This window comes from Perna viridis, chromosome 10 (assembly GCF_037379345.1).
Source record: "Perna viridis isolate PV_CMFRI_1.1 ecotype Kerala chromosome 10, ASM3737934v1, whole genome shotgun sequence".
NCBI classification, from domain to species: Eukaryota; Metazoa; Mollusca; class Bivalvia; order Mytilida; family Mytilidae; genus Perna; species Perna viridis.
The window spans coordinates 10,033,171-10,056,320 of NC_142454.1; the positions used below are offsets into that span (position 1 = coordinate 10,033,171).

The 23,150-nt window shown below is 32.4% G+C and overlaps 1 protein-coding gene across 4 annotated transcripts in view; it reads left to right on the top strand.

The window, feature by feature from the left end:
- The window catches only part of LOC148604466 (E3 ubiquitin-protein ligase HERC2-like), an 89,901-nt gene that overhangs the window by 404 nt on the left and 66,347 nt on the right, over nucleotides 1-23,150 (top strand). For 2 of the 4 annotated variants that reach the window (XM_088550446.1, XM_088550448.1), the window contains exons 2-3: nucleotides 3,860-3,959; nucleotides 12,786-12,903. In XM_088550446.1, the coding sequence (XP_088406572.1) occupies nucleotides 3,885-3,959; nucleotides 12,786-12,903 (193 nt within the window). In that variant the 5' untranslated portion in view covers nucleotides 3,860-3,884. Of the gene's footprint in view, nucleotides 1-2,409; nucleotides 2,443-3,859; nucleotides 3,960-11,008; nucleotides 11,153-12,785; nucleotides 12,904-23,150 lie in introns of those variants that run through there. The other 2 variants (XM_088550447.1, XM_088550449.1) reach the window with 2 other exon arrangements.

Here is a 23,150-nt window from a genome sequence, read left to right on the forward strand (position 1 = left end):
GGTTTTACTGTTGAGTGTTGTAATGTATGAATGAGACAACTACTCCAGAAAGAAATGGCCTTTTTCAGTTGCATGCAACGTAATTAACTGATGTTTTTAAGCTCCTTTTCATGGTGGATTCCGCTAAACCTAATTGAAATGCTGAGGTCTAAATTATAAAAAATAAATGAGAAATCATTTCATGTATTTCTACTATTATCAAATACATTGTATTCATCTTCCCTTTATCTTCTACTTGAGGAGAATCTATTTTCAGTTTGTTTATCATTAATGAAATGGATCATATTCAGACATCAACTTATTCATACTAACATATCACAAGTCGTGATCTTTCAGTAAGACTTGAATCACCTTTTTTCATTCTATGAAACTAAGATAATGGTCATCTTTTTCTTTTCATTAAATGCGTACAATGAGGTGCAGTATAGAAGAAAATGTAACAAAAATTCTACAATGTTGCTTCCAAATTTAAAAAAAATTATCACCATTTCAAATATATAGTATTTCTTTTGACTATTGCAAACAAAACTTTCGGAAATATACGGTACCGTTTAATTTCAAATAGGAATTGAAGATTGTAGGGGAGGTAAATCTTTTTGTATAAACACTGGTAAATTTGTAATTTGTTTCTGTGATTCTACAAATTTTAGGCCTGTTAAATTGACAGTATTTGGCAAATTGATTGTGTAGTAGAAAATAATCTTAAGAGAGGATAGACAATTAGAAAATGAATCCCAATTGGATCTACATGTACCTCTATTTTATGAACAGCCAATTCAGGATTGATTTAAGGGTTGTAAAACATTCCTTTATCTGTTTAGGAGTTAATACCTTTTATCAGATTTATGTGTATGGCTCTTCTAATCAAGAAAATGAGATTGATACACAAATTTAGGGGTTTGAATTAGAATTTTTCTAGGTAATTTTTACCAAATTTGGTTTTGGGACAAATTCGGCCTGAAAAATCCTGTTTGCAAGACAAATGGTCAAAATCGTGTAAGTTGGCAGGTATGCATGATATGAGGCCGGTGTAGCCTGTAGGAGGACGAAGATGAATATGTTGAGAATTTTTTTAAATTAATTATGCTTTTTACAGTTTAACATTAAGTAGGATTTATCTTCATAATTTAACAAACCTTTGTTGCTTTAAGATGTGAGCTTTTGATTTCTATTTAAAAAACGAGACAAGATAGAATCAAGGTGCTTACTTTGAGAGCCTGACTTCAGTTTGACAGGAAGTTGGAATTAACCTTGCCTGTCAAACTGAAATTTGGCTCTGAGTCTCTCCGTGCTTTAAGGCCATACATTTTTGTAGGTAACTAAAATTCCTCTTTATTACATAAACCATTATGAGAACATCGTCCTCTAATATGAAGTAGGCATTGCCTACAAGTGAGCTTAGCTTTTCTTTTTTACCAGTATTAGATTTCACTGTAAATGACAAGCAATTGTAAGCACATGCATGAGCAGTACTTAGTCAGCAGAGAATGTTGACTTATATGTAATTGAAATAAAATTATCATTAAAATGAATCATTATTAAAGTATATACATGTGTTTTGAACAGCACATGTATTTGCATTTACCTGAAATTCTGGAATTTTTTATATTGTTCACTTTCAAGAAATGAGTTCAAAATCATTTATTTTTTTATAGTAATTATTTGGGACACTTATTTTCAATTTGTTATTTTATATTCTCTCCACGACATATCACTTCTGGCAATGAATTTTCATTCTCATCGTTCTGCACCCAGCTATATATGCACAAGTTGCAGTAGGTCTTTGCCACAGCTTAAGCTGTGCTTGCTATTAAAGTTCAAACCCCCCAAATTATAGACTATAAAAAAAAATGCAAAATCCTACAACAAAATTTTTGCAAAAGTCAATGTATGAAAATGAGATAAGTATTGTACAGAAGTATATTTTCTCATAGTTCTTTCCTTACAATATTTGCTTCTTGAATAGATTTGCAAATTAATTTTGTAAGAATAGGATTGTTTGGGTTAAGCAAATTTATCTAAATAAGTTCTGTATGTGTAGATCTGCATTTTCATATAAAATTTTCATTTTACTATTTTTTTTACTGCTGTACTACTTAGCTGTTTTTGGAAACTACATGTAAGTACTTTGTAGGTCTAACAGGGAATTTCATTGAAAGTGTCGCCACCTTATATTTTTGTCATCTGCACGAAATTTTAGCTAAATTTCATGATTAAATATCTAAAAGATTGCAAACAATTAGTTTTAAAACATGAACCATCAGATGGAAATTTTTATTGTGAAATAAAACTTTTGTGAGCACATTGGTAAAAACTGCTTTGAAAATGTCATGAAAATTGTAAGATCTATTCTTTCTGACCAGAATACATGTACATTTTATCAAATGATGCAGGGATTTTATATTACAGGTACTACTGGTCAATCTCTACTTACATGTACATGTAAGTATAAAAAATGTACAAAAATCACAGTGCCTCCCAGGTCTACTGGTATATGCTTGATAAACTGAAAACTTATAAACTCCAATTTGTAATATGAGGTAGGCAAAACCTCCCAAATATACATGTACCAATTCGATAGTCTATAATACATGTTCACGCATTGGGCGGGGATGCATCAGTACTGAACTACATTTAGTTTTATCTACAGCAAATTAAGGCAAATGCCCTGTGTTGTTTGTGTAAGCTACACAGCTCAAATAACATAGACTTAGAAGGATCCTACCATTGAAATATGCAAAGATGCAAATTAATTACTTGAATTATTTCATAAAGAATTGTAATATTTTGTTCCCAGTATTGTGCAGTACAAAATCACAATATACATGTACATGTAGGGACAAAAACTACATTGTATTCACAGACTCACAGAAGTCATATTGCCTGTCCATCCATACATTGTAAGAGTTCCCTCACACCTACATATCTTGATAAATTTTTGTTAGGTTTATACTTATGGTTTTTACCACCAATAGCTTTGATGAGTTTGAAATTAGGTGTTGTTCGATCATTTTTGTATGAATTACATGTATTGTCCTGTAAACTCATGCAACATTGTAAGTGGTCTACACCTACATTTCTTCAAAAATTTTCATAAGATCAATACTTAAATTTTGACCATCATTAGCTAAGATGAGATAGAATCAAGGTGCTTACTAATGGTTTTTGTAAGAGTTATTACCCTTTGAATTAAAAAAAAAAATCTCTCATAATATCATCCATAAGTCATTATAAATTATTTCACTCATACAATGTACAATATTTATATATTCTCATGACTTAATAGGTTGCCATCACAGATAACTTGAACAAGGTAAGAAGAAGGGGCTGACTAATAAATTTTGTGAGAGTTATTGCCATTTGAATTTAGAAAATCTTCCTTTATTATTTTCATCCATACCACATTGGCATACATGTAGAATATTTGATGATTAGTGACTGTGAAGACTTCAGTCTGGTTTTTTAATTTATGTGTACATGTAGATCTTTTATACAAACATGACTTCATCGTGGTATTTATCCCTTATTGTTTCTGTTTATCATGTATAAAACCTGATCTGGTATGACCATATCAATGAAAATTTTAATCACATGACATACAAAAAAGTACATGTATAAGGCCTCTGTGACCAGCTACTTGATCAATCATCGGTCTCACCATACATGGTACATGTACGTGGATATACAGATGTAACTGAAATATTTGGTTTATGGCTAAATTAAAATCATTCACTCCATCATTTCTTTTACAGAATTTCAAAGAAAGAAAACGTTATCTGGGGACAGCTTTATGAATAATATCATATTGCACCTTCATATAATTTTCATATTAAGTAACTATATGTATTTATATTCATAGGGGTAAATAATTCTGCATCATCAAAATGAGTTGGTCAGCTGATACTAAGCTCCGCCCACAACAGAGGCTGGACAACAAATGGTTAAAGACAGACTTACAGGTAAGTAAGCTTCAAAATATTTAAGAGTAAATAGTGCAACTTGAATGCAATTATGTGATAAGAATGTAGTTGAAATGTATATAATATGAATATTGCTAATCAAATGCCCGTAGCCAGAAATGTTCAAAGGGGGGGGGTTACATTGACTTGGGGCACGACCTTCACGGCCGGGGATCTGGGGGTCAAGGCCCTCATAAGCTCTGGGGTATTTGGTGCAAAATCCTACAGTCTAGCCATTTCCTGGCACTGTTTTTGTATTTGAGAAAGTCCTGTTTTTTAACCAATGTTTTAAAGATAGACATAATTTCCAATTTCATTTATATCTGTATACTTTTACTTCAAAGTTTTATGCAAATCAACAGAGCAAAAAAAGTCAAACTTTTCAAGTATATAAGGCATTAATGATATACTATTAAACATGGATTAAAAACAATAATACAACAATATACATTTTTGTAACATTATTTATTATTCATAATGTAATGCAAATGAGTAAATACAGTATATTTGATTCCAACACCATCTTCTAAGCTGATGAATTAGGGATTACTTGAGATTTCCTTTAATGTGTATAAAATGTGTTTGAATTAGAGAATTTTCTGTTCACCATAAACTCATATGATTTAAAAATCTAGTGAGGGGAGTTTAAATCATTTTACTTCAATATTTTAAGGCGTGAGGGGGTTAAAACTCCATACACTTGCTTTTTACATGCTTAAAAGTGAACCTCAACTATAACAATGCATAATCTAGGGGTCACGCTGGGCATCGCCAATGTCGCAATTTGCGATTTTTTATTTGATCTGGTGACAAAAATAACCAGTTGGTGATTTTCTTGGCACCTAACTTTTGTATATTAAAACTGACAGGAAGTTTATCAGCAAGGGATATTTTCTATAATTATAAAATTATGTTGACACCTGGTCAGAGTAACTGACCATGACCAATTTAAAACTGAAGGCAATTAACGGTAATTAGACCAGACGACCGCGAGTGACAATATCATCATGGGAGGTGTCAATCAAATGTAAATATATGATTGAGCCAATCAAAACTCTCATCATCTGGTCAAAGGTAAACACAATTATGGCCATGTGCACGTGGCTACGTACAAGCTTCACAGCCCTGTTTAACCATGTGATACATTCAGAAACAGACTTACCTAATAACAGAATAAATTAAATCCATTTAACAATGATTATCCCATCAGAAAATGTCTAAACACTTAGAAATGAAAGAATTGATGAAAGAATATGGATGACATTTGTTCACACTTTTGCCATGTGACTTTTTGGCGGGAAAATCGGTAAACAAATAGAATGGGGATTCCCAAAATCTAATTAAGGAAATACTAATCAGATACCAAGATAATTAAACAGGGACACAATTAATGGTCCATGGTACAAAATGTAGTTTGCTAGAAATTTTTATCACTTGAAAAAAAAAAAAAAAAAAAATCAAGTTTGTTAAATTAAAAAAAAAAATCAAATTATATTGTAACATAAATTAGACCATAAAGGACAGTGGTGAACATGCTTTAAAATCAGGGACTATGTGAGAATAGTAGTATAAAGTCCTTGATAGAAATAAAATACCTGTTTCTGGAGTAGTACTTTATTATTTTATGAAAGTGACAGACTAGAGCTAAAAATCTGCTTTATACATGCATCAAGAGTGAATCTTGTGTACATGTATGTCATGAATGGAGAGGTTATTTTGATGAATTGACAAAAATAATTCATCAGTGGACTAAATACTGTCATATTTAAAAAAAAAATTTATGTATCATGTAATGCATGTGTGTTTCAGTATGCTATGTACTTCATAGCTTACATATCTAACTTTATTTTTGATTAAAAGCTTTAAAGAACCTTTAAAATATATATTATAATAATTCTGCACTTGACTTAGTGATATTGTTTGCCTTAAATTACTGCCGAATAAGGTTTTTTACCCAGGAGGTAGTTCCCAATTTGAAATCAAAGTACTCATGTACTGAATCAATTTATATCGATTGTTTGAAATTTTATGCCGCAAATAACAGTCAAATTGCAAAAATTGGACGTGATGAAAGGAAATACAGACCGAATTCAAATGTATCTAAACATGAGCTTATTGTTGTAAATGGTTAATACAGAACTCTTTGATTAATTCTTAAATTCACCATCCAGATTACGAAAGTCATTGCCAGAAATACACACCAAATCTATAATGCATCGTAGCAGTGCGCCAGTTTGCATAATATATTCAGGTTTGATGTCGGTTAACACACTTAAATGAATGAACATAACACTCTCCGACATACTGGGTAATTGAACAACAAACTACTGTTTTGGCTTTTCCCAGTTTCTAAATTTTCAAAACAAAATTCAATTTATCGACCTCCAGGTCAAAACTGTCTGACAGATTATTCAAACTTCAGCAGCCACAATCATTGAAATAATTAATCTCCTTGGATACATGTCTCTCGCAACTACCTATATTTCTCAGTTGAAAAGCTTTATAGCTCAGGTGCAACAAGTTACTGCATAGACACCTATGTGTCATTTAAAGTGCTTAGTGTCTTAGGCGCCTAGTCCCAGACACACGTACCTAAACATAAACGCCAAAGTCTTAAAATATACTTCCAACAACTATGTCTAGTGCAGATAATAGCTATGCACTTTTAATGCCCTGGAACACCCGCACCGCTGTTATCTTCTAACATGACCAAAAAACCCAACAGAATGATTATTACAAAAAGCAATATCACTAGACAACAGACCAACACCATCCCGGGAAATGCATTATCAAAATTCCTGTGCTATCATCTAAGCAATGTTTCATTTTTAATTGTCACCTCCGGGCTTCTGATGTCACATGGCGGTAATCACGTGGTGGTAATCATAATAAAAATACAAGATACAGTGAGTGATACGTTGGGATGGTTTTAGGATTTATGCTACCCTTTTGTACAACACTTGGCCCAAAAATGAGTGGCAAATGATAGCATGGAACCCCTCTTTATTTTCCCCCTTTTTGTAAATATTCGGATCCGCCAGGACCTGCATGAATATATCTGATGACAATCGGCATTCCTCTTTTTATTTCATTTCTATGATCAATGAATATTTATAGCCTCACAGGGTTTTCATTTCCAGATAAACATTAAAGTTTATTATGTGTCTAGTAAATAAATAGACACCTTGAATATATTGACAGTGAAAGACTGGTTGCTTAGAAATAAACAGGTACGGATAAGAGGTTAGAGGTCAACTATTTTTAATTGGATCACTAAACAGCATATTAAGTTCACAGTAAAAATTGTTTATTTGGTTTGTTTATTGGCGTGAATAACATAGAATTGAATTTGATATATTAGAAATACCTGTAAAATGGACTTAACTCTCTGCATTGAACCTAAATGGGGTTTGCCAAGGGGACTTTTATACTGCGGTAGTATAAGATAATTTGCAGATGCTATCAGGCTTTATAAATATAAAGGCTCTGGCGACTACTATATCAATTCCGATCTTCTACCTAAATTGATAAAAAATATGGCTTAGTTTTTTCCCAATGAAACAATTTTTTCCCCAAACAATGATGGTTTGCGATAAACATGGGCCGATGCAAGTAATATGTTTCTATGAAGAAGGAGCAGACTAGCAGCTGCTTATTACAGCATATCTTAAGTAATGGTAGAATAAGGGTCTTGGTATGTTTAACAGTGTGTATTAATTTGAGGTGTGAAATCTTGTTGAACGTCTTATATTTTTTTTTGCAATTGTAATTAAAACTCCTCTGCTGAACTTGCAACAGAGGTGATAGGAACTTAGTTACGACAGTATTCCCTTCACATCTTTATGATTTAATGTAAGCAAAATTTTCGAAATACGTTCCTAAAATTGATGAATGAAATGTTTTCTCAAAATAAGGTTTTGTGCTTCGGCAATCTACCGGAAATCGTAATGTGATATTTAAAAGAAAATCAATGCCAGACGAAATCTGCACCGAGAATAATCTGCATTACTAAATCATTTTACCGATATGACTGAACTTAGATAACAAACCATTTGACATGAACTCCAATAAAAACATGGACAGTGAGTAACAGTTCAAGCACTTATGGATCAACTCAATTAAAATCTTGACTTTAATAGTCAGACTCCAATCTGAATTGCGAGTTTAATAGTGCTTATTGGTTTTCAAGGGGTGGTTTGTCTGAACCCCTCGACCCCCCCCCCACCACCCCCCTGGTTACTGGTATGAATCAAGCTATATAGGGATCAGAGGTTCATGTGATAAATCCAGGACTTTTTCAAATACCAAATATAAGGTCCTGGCACTTGAAGAAAGTGTCAGTATCTGAGATTGAAGGTGAATTTAAAGGTCCTGGTTCAGAATAATTGAGAACCCAGGATCTTGGACCACTGCTAATTTGAATTCCTGGAAATATTCACTATTCTTTACGGTGATTCTTAAAATACAATACTAATTTTGATATCCATGATATTTATTAAATGATAATCTTGAGGATTTAAACTAACACATCCCTTATCTATGACATTGGTCTTTTAGGCAAGTTGTTTTCAGGCCTTTAAAGAATGAAACAATACCTTGCACAGTACTAATCTTTGGTCAACATAAGTTGACATATTTGTTTAGAGCCCTGAGTTCATTCATGAAGCTTTTTGGAATTATACAGTGTCTCGGTGGTATAGTGGTAGTATGCTGGCATTAAGTGGTGAAGGTCCTTGGTTAGATCCCAGACTTAATTGTATGGAATTCGTTGTCACAGCTTTTTTGCCAAGTATGCAGTATATACATGTAATAGATAAAGGGACAATTTGTTTGCTTTGAGTGAAGTCTGGCATACCTACCTGTATGCTTTGCTTTGAGTGAAGTCTGGCATACCTACCTGTATGCTTTGCTTTGAGTGTAGTCTGGCATACCTACCTGTATGCTTTGCTTTGAGTGTAGTCTGGCATACCTACCTGTATGCTTTATTGAGTTTATTGGCTGGCAAGTGAAACAGACTCATACAAAGCCATCTTGAAATGCATGAAATATTAAGCTAAAATTGATCTAAATGAAATTCCAGAATTTTTGACATTATCATTAATTCAACTATTTTATGTGTTCGGGTCATTGTTTCTGAACTCTGTCTTATCTGACTTAGATTTCTAGGCATGAAGGTGTGTCAGGTTGTACAGTTTTGTTCAAGTGTAATTGAAAAAAAAAAACTATAAAATGTGCTTATTTCAATTGTTTCCCATTTACAAATGTGCATGCTTGCAAAAATATGGTGACTTGGAGATGGGACATATTTTAATTCACTCTTGTTGACCTAATTCTGGTTGGTGCAATTATTTAAAATCTGTTTTTGAAATAAATTTGATCAAATACGCTTGTGCATTTGATGTGTTTCATAATATCCGTTCTCTTTTGATTAAACAAGCCATTCAAGGTATTTTACTCTATCGATACCTTGGTTTTTTTGCCATTATTAGTATCACCGAATGTTTTTGATAGATCTGCAATAATCATTTTTATCATGGATGACAAGTAACTTTAATTGTGAAAGGATTGAAAAATAAATTTTAAAAAAATTAGAAAAAATTACTGAAATGCAACATTACTGCCTCACTGCATATTTATATTTCATAGGCTAAGACAATACCTATGTATTGGATAAATCAACATTTATAAGAAAAGTTTTTAAAAAAATTAGTACATTGAGAAAAATAAGCCAAATCTGTTGCACTAAACAGGGACTCAGTCACTGATAATGTTACTGTTGAAGTTGATTATTACTGTTTTACCTGTTATTATCATTCTTCATTCCACGTAAAGGTGTGGAAACCTCATTAGTGATGTAAAACATTGACATAAACCGCTGTTGTATGATGTCATAATACAACTAAATTGTATAACAGGCACAGCAAGTAATCAAAACTTGTTTTTGTGTATTGCATAGAATGAAAAGCTTCAATGCCTTTTGCTGGAACTACACCAAAAGGTCAAATTAATTTTGTACTCTCACCTATTTTTGGCTAAGTTTGTTTTGTTTTTGTTGAGATATCTCCAATTTTCTGAGCATAAAATGATTGGTTTTGACTATTTTGTGTGCCAGTTTCAGCTTGTAATCTAAACCTTTGCCAGTGACAAGACAGCAGTTGCTTATGAAATGTTTTGACATTCTCATAGCCACATTGTATTTCATGCCTTAAAAATGAGTGTTCGTATGACTGTTAAAGGTGTAAATATTTTTGGCTTGATGATCATCATCACAACAAAGGACAAATATGAGCGGTTATTGAGAAAATTGAAAAGTTTATTGCATACATTTCAATGATGGGAACATCACCAAGCAGGGTTTCTAAGTATTGTAAAGGCCTGTCATTTGAGTGAGTGAATGTATGTTCAGTAATATTTGGTCAGGTGACCTAAACTGTAGTAATATTGCAACACTGTGTATTTAATATGATTGATCTGATGATTGAATTTCTGGTTAATCTTATAACAAAATAGCTTTAGTGTTATTGATTTGTATGTCTAGTCAGTAAAAGAATATATACTAGATAGTAGTAGTTGATACATATGGACCATGCAACTTTATTTGAAAGAGTACACCTCCCCATCAGCCATTCTGTGTTTTATATATAATTCATTTGTTGTTCTTATACATGTACAATAGTTTTTTTCAAATTTGCCAAAATAAAGAATCAAATTGAAAAAGTAGAAAAGTAGAGCTTTTTATGTTGAGTACAAAGTACATGTAGTGACATACAATACTACCAATATCATTTGGACTAAATTGTTTCTCTATTTGAAGTTGAATTAGCTAGTGGAATGAACTCAGTCTTTATCCTGCTAAATGAAATTCCAGAATTTTTAACATTGTCATTAATTCAACTATTTTGTGTGTTCAGGTCATTATTTTCTAAACTCTGTCTTATCTGACTTAAATTTCTAGGCTTGTAGGTGTGTGAGATTGTACAGTCTTGTTCAAGTGTAATTCATTTTTGATCAAGTTTAACAATTGCTATTCCAATTTAACAAAGTAAAGAGATTTTTATATTCAGTATTTGTAAGATGCAAATGTTGTAAACAGGTAAAAACAACAGTACCTGGTTATAATTACCTTTCTCCTATTAGCATACTGAACACTAGGATAGATAGCTGGGTTTATAGTTTCGCTTCATACTTTGAAGGTAAATTAACTTCTACTACTTCATTCTTTTCATTTTATATTGAGTTGCACATAATTATTGTTGTATCAGTTATCCTGATAAAGTAACCACAAAGGGATAATTTTGTACCATTCTAATTTTTTTACCATTGTTTCATGGGACATATCTTTTATTGGTTTTAGCATGAAACACTGAAAATAGAGTTATTTATTCCTAATTTTTCCTTCTTAATCATTTGATTTTGCATAAATACATCTGTCAAGCTGTGCTGGAATTGTTTTCTTAATCATTACATGGGAAAATTAATCACTGTATTATATGAGCATTGTCACTATGAAGGGACATTACAGTGTAACCTCTCTAATGAAAACCTTAACAATGCCAAAACCTGTCTGAACCAGACACTTTTAAAGTTTCCTTATATCAATTGATATATTTTGAACCTGGGTAAACTGAACACTTATCTACACAGAACCATGAACTCCGAAAAGGGTTTGTTTTAGGCAGGTTTCACTGTTAATTTAAAAGACAAACTCTTGTTCCATTGGATGGAAACTCAAAGGGTTAAAAAGGGAATTAATTCTGCATTTGAAATATCAATTTATCTAAAGAATTGTAGGTAGTTCAAATTGACTTTAATGGGATTTTTACTATATAATTGTTTTATTAAATATGTTGTGAACTGAAATTCTTGTAACCTTGGCATCATAAAATACAGTGTTATTTTGTTGCCAATTTTTCACAAGACATTCTTTCTCTGATTATAGCTTTTCTGTCATAAAAATATCTGCCTTAATTCAATCAAACAGTTTGATTCCATTGATATAAATGAAATCAGTATGTTTTATTTGTTTACATTCTGTTCCTTCATCCAACATGGTGTACCTGTAGATATTATAAACAGATTCTAATGTCAATTTATGTTTGGTGAAAAAAATTAGGAAAGAGAATCCTGGATGTCTCAATATTAGCACAGACTGAAAGTACATTAACTCTGTCCTGTTAGAATGCTTTTGAACATTTGTTAAATTAAATCTTTAGGATATAATTGTCACTTATTGTCAAATTTGTTTTTGACCAAACGCCATAAAAATGATTATAATATGATTTAAGGTTTTGCCTGTGAAGGCCAGACTTTATGTTCACTGTACATGTGTGTTATAAGTTCATACAGTCGCTTCCTAACTGCAAAGTTATTTTCAGGTTTTAGAGCATCTACATTATAGAATGTCGCTAATACGCCATCCCTAATACTTGTAATATGGAAAACATTTATTCAGCCAGCTTGACTTAAAACCTCAGAAATATATTTCATTGATCAGTATAGCAGTATCGGGGCAGGAATGTAATATTGTAGGTCCTTGAAGGTACATTGAACCAATCTAATAATATTGAAAAACATTGAATAGTCTTCACTTTTGCATGTCCATGCATTTCTGTGCTGTATTTGGTAAGTTACTTTTTATTTAATTGTGTGAAATTGTTTTACATTTGGATATTCTGCAAAGAACCAACTCATTTTGTGCCTTCAGCCCAAGTCAAGAAAAAATGCAGCAAGCAGTCAATCATATAACAGGAATAGTTACTCTTGTCGTATCCTCATAGCAAGTCTTTTTTTTTGAGAATCGGCAATCTAGTTCAGTTTTTTTTTCAGGAGGTATTTGGATGGGATGGATTGAGTCAGCTTTGGAATGAACTGGTCAGGGATGGAGAGGTCGTTATCATCAGTAATGATGGACTCATGAACAGCAGTGGAGTTATGGCTCGTAAAGGTGAGTAATTAATTTATAAACTGCAGTGGAGTTCTGGAATAAGGTGAGCGATGAATTTATGAATATTTAAAATTGGAGCTGTTGAATTCTGACTGAAATTCAGTTATGAATTATGTTCATGAACATCGTGTTGTGTTGTGGAGGTGAGTAATGAACTCAAATGAACCTAAAAGTGAGTCAGCATCATAGATTTTTCAAAACAAAGGCAAGGGAAAGTTTGATGTTACTATAATGTATTCTAAAATGGCAGCGCTCTCTAGGATAAGAGAAAACAAAATATATCTGTTTTCATGAAAGAAACTGGTACTTATACTCATTGCAGATGTGAGTGAAATTCTTGGTCTTTCCGCTATGCTCCACTCATGAAATAGACTTTAATATCTCAAACTCATGAAAGATAACCCTGTATTTAATCTTCACTCAATTGACTTTTGTCCATTCATTCGTCTCTCTCATTTTGTTAAATCTCTGTCCACACTCTGAAAATCTACTTTCATCAAACTTTAGACCTACTTTGTCTTTCTACTTATTGTTTTCAAAGCTATATAATAGCTTTGGGTACTGTTACTATGAAAGTTGTAGTGGAAATCAATTCTGACAAAGATATTGTGTATTACATCACTGTTCATAAAAAAACCTTCCTGGTATGCATTTTGGTAATGGATATGTGTTTACATCTGATAGAACTTACATAATCTCATTCTTCTTAATGAATGGATAAAAATTGAACTGTGAGCTGAAATTTAAGAAAAAGATTAAGTCATTAAAATGAATGAAGAATCTGATTTTTTTATTGACTCATACAGAAATGTCTGTCTGTCTGTAGATAAGTTTTAAACATGATTCTCCTTGACTTGAAATTATTTCTTCTTTTGTTGTAAGTGTTCCAGGATGTTTTCGAATCACAGCTGTATTTAAGCACTATGTTATTAACTTGTTTCTAAATGTATTGTGACCAAATTTCCTCGTGCAGTCCCCCCCCCCTCCCCCAAAGCCCTCCCAACCTGAATAAATGAAATATGTTGCTTATTGATAGTTTTAAGGACGTTAGTAGATCTGATCACCATCACATGGAAGAATTGCAATAGAATCAGACAATAACAGCCTACTTCCTTACTAAATGTTATATTGTAGTGAGAGGCAAGTCAATCTGATAACACTTACATAACAATGAGATACATTACTATGAAGTGAAAGTGACATAGGCAATATACTGCTGACGATTGTTACTATAAATCTGATATATACAATTTGGTAGTATGCGCCAAGGTTTCCTTGGCATCTGTGATTAGTTTTGACACACAAATGGTGACTATTTTTAGGCATACTCTGAAAGCTATCTTAGTTTGGCCTTGATTTGGCTTGGGCTTGTATCTTTCTTATGGCAGTGTAATAATGCCCAAATCTTATTTTATTTTTGTTCTTTGTTGACATTGTCTATTTGAAGAAACATCACAGCTCAAAGGTTGATGTTGTTGATGTGATCGAGTTGGTCTGCCTTACATTACAGCTCATACAATGATGGTGTTTATGTGACAGAGTTGGTCTTCCTTACATTACAGCTAATACAATGATGATGTTGATGTGATTGAATTGGTCTTCATTACATTAGAATTCATACAATGATGGTGTTAATGTGATAGAGTTGGTCTGCCTTACATTACAGCTGATACAATGATGGTGTATATGTGACAGAGTTGGTCTTCCTTACATTACAGCTCATACAATGATGATGTTGATGTGATAGAGTTGGTCTTTCTTACATTACAGCTAATACAATGATGATGTAGATGTGATGGAGTTGGTCTTCCTTACATTACAGCTCATACAATGATGTTGATGTGATCGAATTGGCCTTTCTTACATTATAGTTCATTCAATGATGGTGTTTATATGATCGAGTTAGATATTTGAGAAGTTCTTTTGAATCTTGATTCCCTTGATTTCTTTTAATAAAATGCCAATCCCCTGATGAAATGAAATATCTTAGGTAGCTAGTTAATTGACAATTGAGATTGAGATTTTTACCTTTTATTTTACACAGATTTAAATTCCCATGGAATGATATAAAGTTCAAACCTCTATCTCATTTGTCCTGTTAGCTACCTAAGGCATATGATCAGGCAAGGGTCGTTCGATCAAAATAAGTTCAACTTTCCCCTGAAATTAAATATTTTACTTTCTGTAAGAAAACTGTGGAGTGAAGTCTTCTCTCTTCATATTCCTCTGACAAGACTTGCTTCTTGAATGGCAAGTAATTAATTTTTCTAAGTAGGAAACTGAAGAAGATGAAAGGTGAAGGCTGTATTTGAAGGTTTTCATATCCTAAGCCTTTTAAAAGCATTTCATGCTAAACATGTTTTAAGTTGAATCTATCATATTCTATGCTGCTAGGTTTTTGTATTTACTTGCTCATGAATTTGTTTTCGTAGTATCAGATAGCTGTCTTTATTGAAAGTGAAGTGATTCACAGTAGTCAGATCTATTGACATATTAGATTTATTTATAGCCATCTTTAAAAAAAAAAACTCTATGATGAGGTAATCAGCTGGTGTATAGAATGGATGTCTGATAGAATACTTTCTGGTGTTAATGGGACTCTCAAAGAAAATTGATTGCCTATTTGGACCTTACACTTTTTAAGAATCCCTAGAGTTGTCATATAGACCCTTCTTTGGTTGGATCCATAAAAAAGTTTTTCTCTACTGGAGGTCATGAAATTTTAATTTTATACAGGCTTTAGTGAGCATATTAAAATAGTAATTTTATTATCGAAAGCTGTGAAATTACTTAATTCCATGCGTCACTGAAAGATATTAAGGTTCTTCTTTAAAAAAAACAAGGAAAAGTGTATGAAATTCTGAAGTTATGGAATGGCCGGAAACTGCTTGCAAAAATGTAATCTTCGCTAGGTGGTTAAAAAGTCATTTGCATATTTTATCACTTAATGAGAAAAGAGAAACAATTCTATACCAGATTTAATTTGCATCATTTCTTTCTTTCCCAAGATCTTCATCAAAGGTCTGTGCTTTCAAGATAACTCTATGACCATTTTTTTTTTGCTGTACAGCTAGGATAACCTTATGATTTGTTCTTTCAAATTTCTTCACAATAGTGCCATTAATTATGTCAGGTAAGCATCAAAAGCCTTACCTACAAACCTTACCTGACAGGTCGTTTACTGATATCATCATGCACTACTTACACCATATTACAGTAATCGTTTACTGAGGCAGGGATGTATAGCATTATGCTTATTCAGGTAAATTAATAAGCTTTTATATCTATTTAATTAAAGGAGGGTGATTTGATTATGAATTTTAAATGTTGCATGCTTACAACATGGCAGGATGTTTTGGAATGTGTTGAAATTATATTATTTAAGTTTTGAATCTGATGTTGTTATAATGTTATGATAGGAGACTTTTTCATTGCCTTGCTATGTAGTTGTAGGGGACATATAGTTGGTCCATTGTTTCAACTATCAGCATAAACTTAAAAGCTGTGGATTTGAACTTTATGAACATTTACAATTGTAGTTGAAAATATTTATTAATTAATTGTTAAATAGAACTAAAGAGGCTTCTTCTAATTATTATGCCCCTCACTTACAAAGTGGGGGTATATAATGATACGGGAGTCTATCCTTCTGCCTGTACTTTTTGTCCATACTTCCATCCATACTTCTTATCATACTTCTAATCATACTTCTAATCATCCATACTTCTAATCATACTTCTGTCCAGACTTCAGTTACACATAGTTGTAACCTTCTCTTATCCATTACTCCTTGTACATCATCACTAAATGGAATTTAATGAAACTTTCATTGAATATTTTTAAATATTGAACTGAATGTTTTTGAAGGTCTCACATAGCAAAGCATGGACTTAAACAAATGAGGATAATAATTTAGTGGGCATTGTTAATATTTTTTTCCTAGTTATGTGCCCCACACTGCCACAGTCAAGGTTGACATATTTAAGAATTAATGTTTGAAGCCTGTCTGATTGTTTATTTACCATGCCATAGATGAAACCTAAACCAAAACTGTAATTGTGGAACTTTTTAGTGGAACATTGTACTCATGGCTTTCTGTGCTTCACCTTTTGCTACCAGTTACTTGTTAATTTTGGTAGTGTACTAACTTTTGATATTATACTGGTGGACTGACAAGGGTGAAAAAAAGAAAATGTAAAATTAAATTTTAACATTTTAAGACACAAAAATTGATACCTGTGTATATCTTCACTGACAGAATCTGCAAAATTTTAATGTTTACAGTAAACATGATAACTCTTGTATCATAGGAAATATTTACTAAGGTCTAATGTAATTCATTTTCAGATGATTTTAATAACATTTAACCACTTTCCGAATGGTTTTTGCACTAGTTGTTAACCATTGATCACACACAAGTATATAAACTGTTATACCACCTGGTTACTAGAACTGTTTGATTGGTGAATTATGAGATTAACTTCATCATTATGAAGAATTTACTATAAATCTAATTTCATGTCATCTTTTGCCAAAATATGAAGAATAAGCTTAGCTTCTGTTTCCTAACATTGAAAGAAGCTGACAGGAAGATAAGATTTAGTTGTGAATTGTTTTTATAGTGTTAGTTCCAAGTTCTGTATCAGGCAGGAAGATTTAAGTAGCTCTCAGCTGTCCACCCAAAAATCCTGCATTGGGTGATTTATGGGTCAAAAGGTCACATATTTTGATTTTAATTTTTGATATGTTGTTTAGTATTGAAGTCGAACAATTTTTTCATAATAATCTTCTATTATAGTTCATGGGATGCACTAACATTTTATGTGAAGGGAGATAACTTTGATTTTGCCAACACTATCTATTGTAAATTTCACCTCAGAAATCTGTTATAAAAAGGTGTCATATATATGTAAAATCATATATAATGTCCATTTCATAAACATAATTCCTCAAGCTAACATTTATCATTAATTTGACCATCTTTTTTGAATGAATCACCCATTTCTATTTTTTGTGCATAATTCTTAAAGTACACTAATCAGTCTTTAAATTTTTACCTACAACAAAAGTCATAGTCTTTCTAATGATATATTTGATTTTGGAAGAAAATAATAATTTGAGACCTCTTAAGCAACTTCATGTATAGCAGTCATGAAAAAACGTATATAAATATCCTGTATACATAAGTTAATTAAAAACTGGGTTAGCTAATCCAGATACATTCTTCCCCTTCACAACTCTTCTTTTAGCTGTCCAATTTTAGGATTTCCTCTTTGTCAAAATAAAAAAATGTCACTACTGGCTATAAAAAGGCATTTTAAGCTAGTTACGCTTATAATATGCGTATTTATGATCATTGATACATTTCCCACTTGAATATTCTAACTAGCACCTGCTGTAACTCATCCAGATTTGACCCCCTTTAACTCTACCTCCACCTCAGGGGTAATTCTAACAAAGGTTCCTATCGTTTTAAGCATTTACAGGACTAAAGTTCAATCCTGATCTAATGTATTTGAGTCAAACAAAGGACAGATTAAATAACTTAGTGAAAATGTTATGTTGTCTATGAAACTCACAATTACATTGTGTATACTAGAAACCTGCTGTTGTTTGATGGAATCAGATTATCAAGAAACTTTCTAAATGAACCAGATATCATGATATTTATTGATTGAAATTAAATGATTCTGATAGGTGTTCAGTGTCAACACATTTTCTTGTATTTGTGTTGTTCTGTACATTCTCTTCAAAGCAAAACCAACATTTATGTCATTTAGATGTCACTGTCCATTGTATTTTTAAGTGTCAGTCTCTGTAAGAATCAGGCAGTGGTTGAAACATGGTATAAAAAAAACCCCATCATTTTCATAGTGTAATTTGACTATTTACACCATCAAAATCATGGAAAAAGACAATATTTTCCATATCATGTTGGTACATTGCATTATAATTTCGTTATAATGCACTGAAAATGAACATTTCAAGAGCAGATAACTCTTACACTTATCTTCACAGTATGCAGGTTTGGACACTTCAAGACATTAATATTCTTTTATTTACCTTAACTATCACATTATCTTTCTGTGTCATAGTGATTGTTTGATAGGGCCCTTCTCTCATGTGAAAAGCTGAAAGGTTTAAGTTATATCAGTGATCTTTCTTTACTGATGTAAGACGTAAGACAAATGGATTCATTAATTGAGTATCAAATCTCCTTTCATTACTCCTTATCAACTTCAGATACTGATAACATACAAAAGATCAGTGTTTGGCATCAGTTCATTGATCAAAATAAATTTTATTGCTTCTGTTACATGGGTACACAGAGACCAGTTTCAGTATATATTTGAAGTTAGGATCCAGGAATTGAAATTTTGGCAAGTACCAGTAATCTGAAAGATTAAAGACATATTTCCATCTGCTTTATTAAGGCATCTTGGTGGTAATTTTGGTTATTTTTGAAATTTTTAATAACTACAAGATCATAAATGTGTTATGTAAATATTCTTCCAGTTTTAATCCAAATATTGTTTTCAGATAAATTCACAATGCACCTGTTGTATTCTGTCAGTAATTACAAAATCATTCTGTAGGTTGATCACCTAAAATGTCTTCATCATTGTCTCCTGAAGGTTGCTGTATACTTACCCGGCCCTGAACCACTGTCCTAAGGTGAACCCTTCCCTGTACCAATTTCCCAAGGTGAGCCTTGTCCTGTACCACTGCCCCAAGGTGAACCCTGCCCTGTTCCACTGTCCCCAGGTGAACCCACCCTGTACCACTGTCCCAAGGTGAACCTTGGCCTGTACCACTGCCTGAAGATGAACCCTGTCCGTTACCACTGCCCCAAGAAGAACCCTGCCTTGTACCTCTGTCCCAAGGTGAACCTTACCCTGTACCATTATCCCAAGGTGAATCCTGTCCGGTATGACTGCCCCAAGGTGAACCCTGTCCTGTACCATTGTTTTAAGGTGAACCCTTTTAACACTTTTTAATTTTGGTGCTTCTATTCTACTGAAGGGGTTCTTACATTTGAAGGAACATGTGCATATCTTCATGGTTTGGGCAAAATTTTGCTTTTCAACAAAAATTTCAACAATTGGTTTGACTTAGGACCACTTATTCTGGCACCCAAGTAATTTTACAGTATAGAACTAGGTAAATGAATAAGATAATGAATCTCAGGTCACATGCACTGTTGATCTTTGTAATTAAATGATAATACCAGTCATAACAATGACTGCTTAGGCAATCAGGTGCTATGATAGAAACAGCATGAAAGTCGTCAGAGTATTGAATGGAATAGTATAAATTACTTATTTCTGGAAGTATTCCCTAATTACAGTTTAATAGAATTTACAAAAATAAACACTGATGTTTTTTCCATAGATACTGAACAGAAAAGTAGAAAAACTATATGACTTAATGTTGAATTTGTACTTTTGGTAAAGTTTTATCAGGTTTTCAGAGATAGTGGTAGATTTCAGTGGTACTTCAGTGTAAAAACACTTACCTACAAATTTATGCTTTTTTTTTTCTGTGCATGTTGAAAATTTATTATTGCTTCTGTAACTTAAGAAAAAGTGCAAAATTATAATTACTTTTTCAACTTTATCAATTTAAAAATATTTACTTGAATGCTCTTTCAAATACTTGTAAGCACCACTCCTCTGAAACTGTTTAATGAATTTTAATGAACCTTTGTATGAATGCTGGGTATCAAATGTAGATATGCATTTAGCAAGGTGATTCTTGTCAGATTCTTGCAAATGAAATTTTTACATGTTTTAGTATTTCAAGGCTTCAAGGTTTATAAGTATAAACTGTCCCAAACCAGGTTATTTCAATAAACTGTCCTAAACCAGGTTATTTTAATAAACTGTTCCAAACCAGGTTATTTCAATAGACTGTCCCAAACCTGGTTATTTCAATAGACTGTCCCAAAGCAGGTTATTTCATTAAACTGTCCCTAACCAGGTTATTTCAATAAACTCTCCCAAACCAGGTTATTTCAATAGACTGTCCCTAACCAGGTTATTTCAATAGACTGTCCCAAACCATATTATTTCAATAGACTGTCCCAAACCCGGTTATTTCAATAGACTGTCCCAAAACCAGGTTATTTCATTAAACTGTCCCTAACCAGGTTATTTCAATAAACTGTCCCAAACCAGGTTATTTCAATAAACTGTCCCAAACCTGGTTAATTCAATAAACTGTCCCTAACCAGGTTATTTCAATAAACTGTCCCAAATCTGGTTATTTCAATAGACTGTCCCAAACCTGGTTATTTCAATAAACTGTCCCAAAGCAGGTTATTTCATTAAACTGTTCCTAACCAGGTTATTTCAATAAACCCTCCCAAACCAGGTTATTTCAATAGACTGTCCCTAACCAGGTTATTTCAATAGACTGTCCCAAACCATATTATTTCAATAGACTGTCCCAAACCCGGTTATTTCAATAGACTGTCCCAAAACCAGGTTATTTCATTAAACTGTCCCTAACCAGGTTATTTCAATAAACTGTCCCAAACCAGGTTAATTCAATAAACTGTCCCTAACCAGGTTATTTCATATAACGTTCTCTAAAGTTATAAACATTACTAAATTTTGCAGGTGAAAAAAAATACATGAATTGAACCACTGAAGTCCTACAGAAGACTGAAAAGAGAAAAAAAAACATTACCTGTAATGTCCTTCCTGTAAATGTAACATTGTTTTATTTCTAGAACCATTTTGTCATGACCTTTAATTCCCTGCTTGACTCTTATTCATACCAATACTTTCTCTTATATTTCATGCTAATTGAAAAGTTGATTTTGAGTGTTTGAGGTGCATATGTCATTTTTTGTTTGATATAGAACAGCTTTGAAATGAAATATATTTATATCATAGTTCAAAGATCTAATAGCAGAAAGCAGTTAAGTGTAAAAGCTTGTATCAAATCAAATGCAGTTACATAATTGCAGCAGGTAAATGCTATTAGTTTGAAAATCTACTCTGAAGATATAGTAATTTGTGACATACCTTTGTGGTTTTGAGGTTTGATATAAAATGCTTCTTTTTTTTCTTTTTTAATTCAAATACAATTATCATTTTACTTGTAATACAGACAGAATCTCAATGATACATTAGTGAAAAATTATTTGAAGCCCAGAGGGGAAAAGTCAGGAGTTTTAAATACCCTTGGTTTGACAGACATATGACAGGCATATTATGCTATGTATACCCTGTCCAAGAAACTCCAAATATTTATGAAAGATATCAGAATAGAAGTGGAGGATATAATATGCATTGGCCTTGTACTCAATTTCTAATAATTAATTGCTGGCTTTAAAAAGAGCAATAATTTGATGGTATGCTGACCATGTTGTGCTTTGCAATTGAGAAAACATGACTTTGGCTATTAAGCTCAGCAATGTAATGATGATTGATTGGTCAAATGTGTTATTTATTTATTGTTAATGTCTGGGCCTGTGTTTTGAGGTCAGTGGAGAAGGCATGTCAGTTAATTAGTTGACACAGTTATTGCCCTTTCCATCAGCTGACCTGCTGTGTCAGAGAAGAATGAATGTATGGAAATATTATTACATTAATGATGCCAAAGTACCTGGTAGCTCTAATCTTGGTGCTTATGTGCTAAGTTACTCTTTTGATTGTAGTAGTCTACATTTCTGTCACCATCAGCTAAATTAGCTCCCTGAATGCTAGAGTTGATAAATTACGGTATGATTATTTTATAGATAGTAGGGATTTACCGAATGTTCCCTGTGTAAAAACTTTTGATAATTCAAATTTGGTTATATCTATCTTGGACTTTCTTCTGCCAAAACGTCACTAACATCACAACACGAATATCAATCCACTGTTCACAAAAGTTATAATTGATGTTGAAAAAAAAAAAGAAAAGAGTAATGGAGGAAATTTATGTGATAAATAGGGTAATCAGTTTCTTATCATGAATAACCAAAATCTAAAATGGGATCATTTGTGCCAAGAAAGCATAAATGTAACTGGTTCCACAACCTCGTTAAATCAGTTGTTCTTTGGCACACATGATCATATTTTGGTCATACACCCTTTCCAATTAATTATCCTATTAGTACAAAAAAGTATCTTTTATGATAGATTGGGAATAGGGGAATGAATGATTTATGGTATTTTTTAGAACCGAACCTCAGTGAATTTTGATGAAATTTTAAATGAATGTTGAATATCATGGAGCAATATGATCCAATTGAA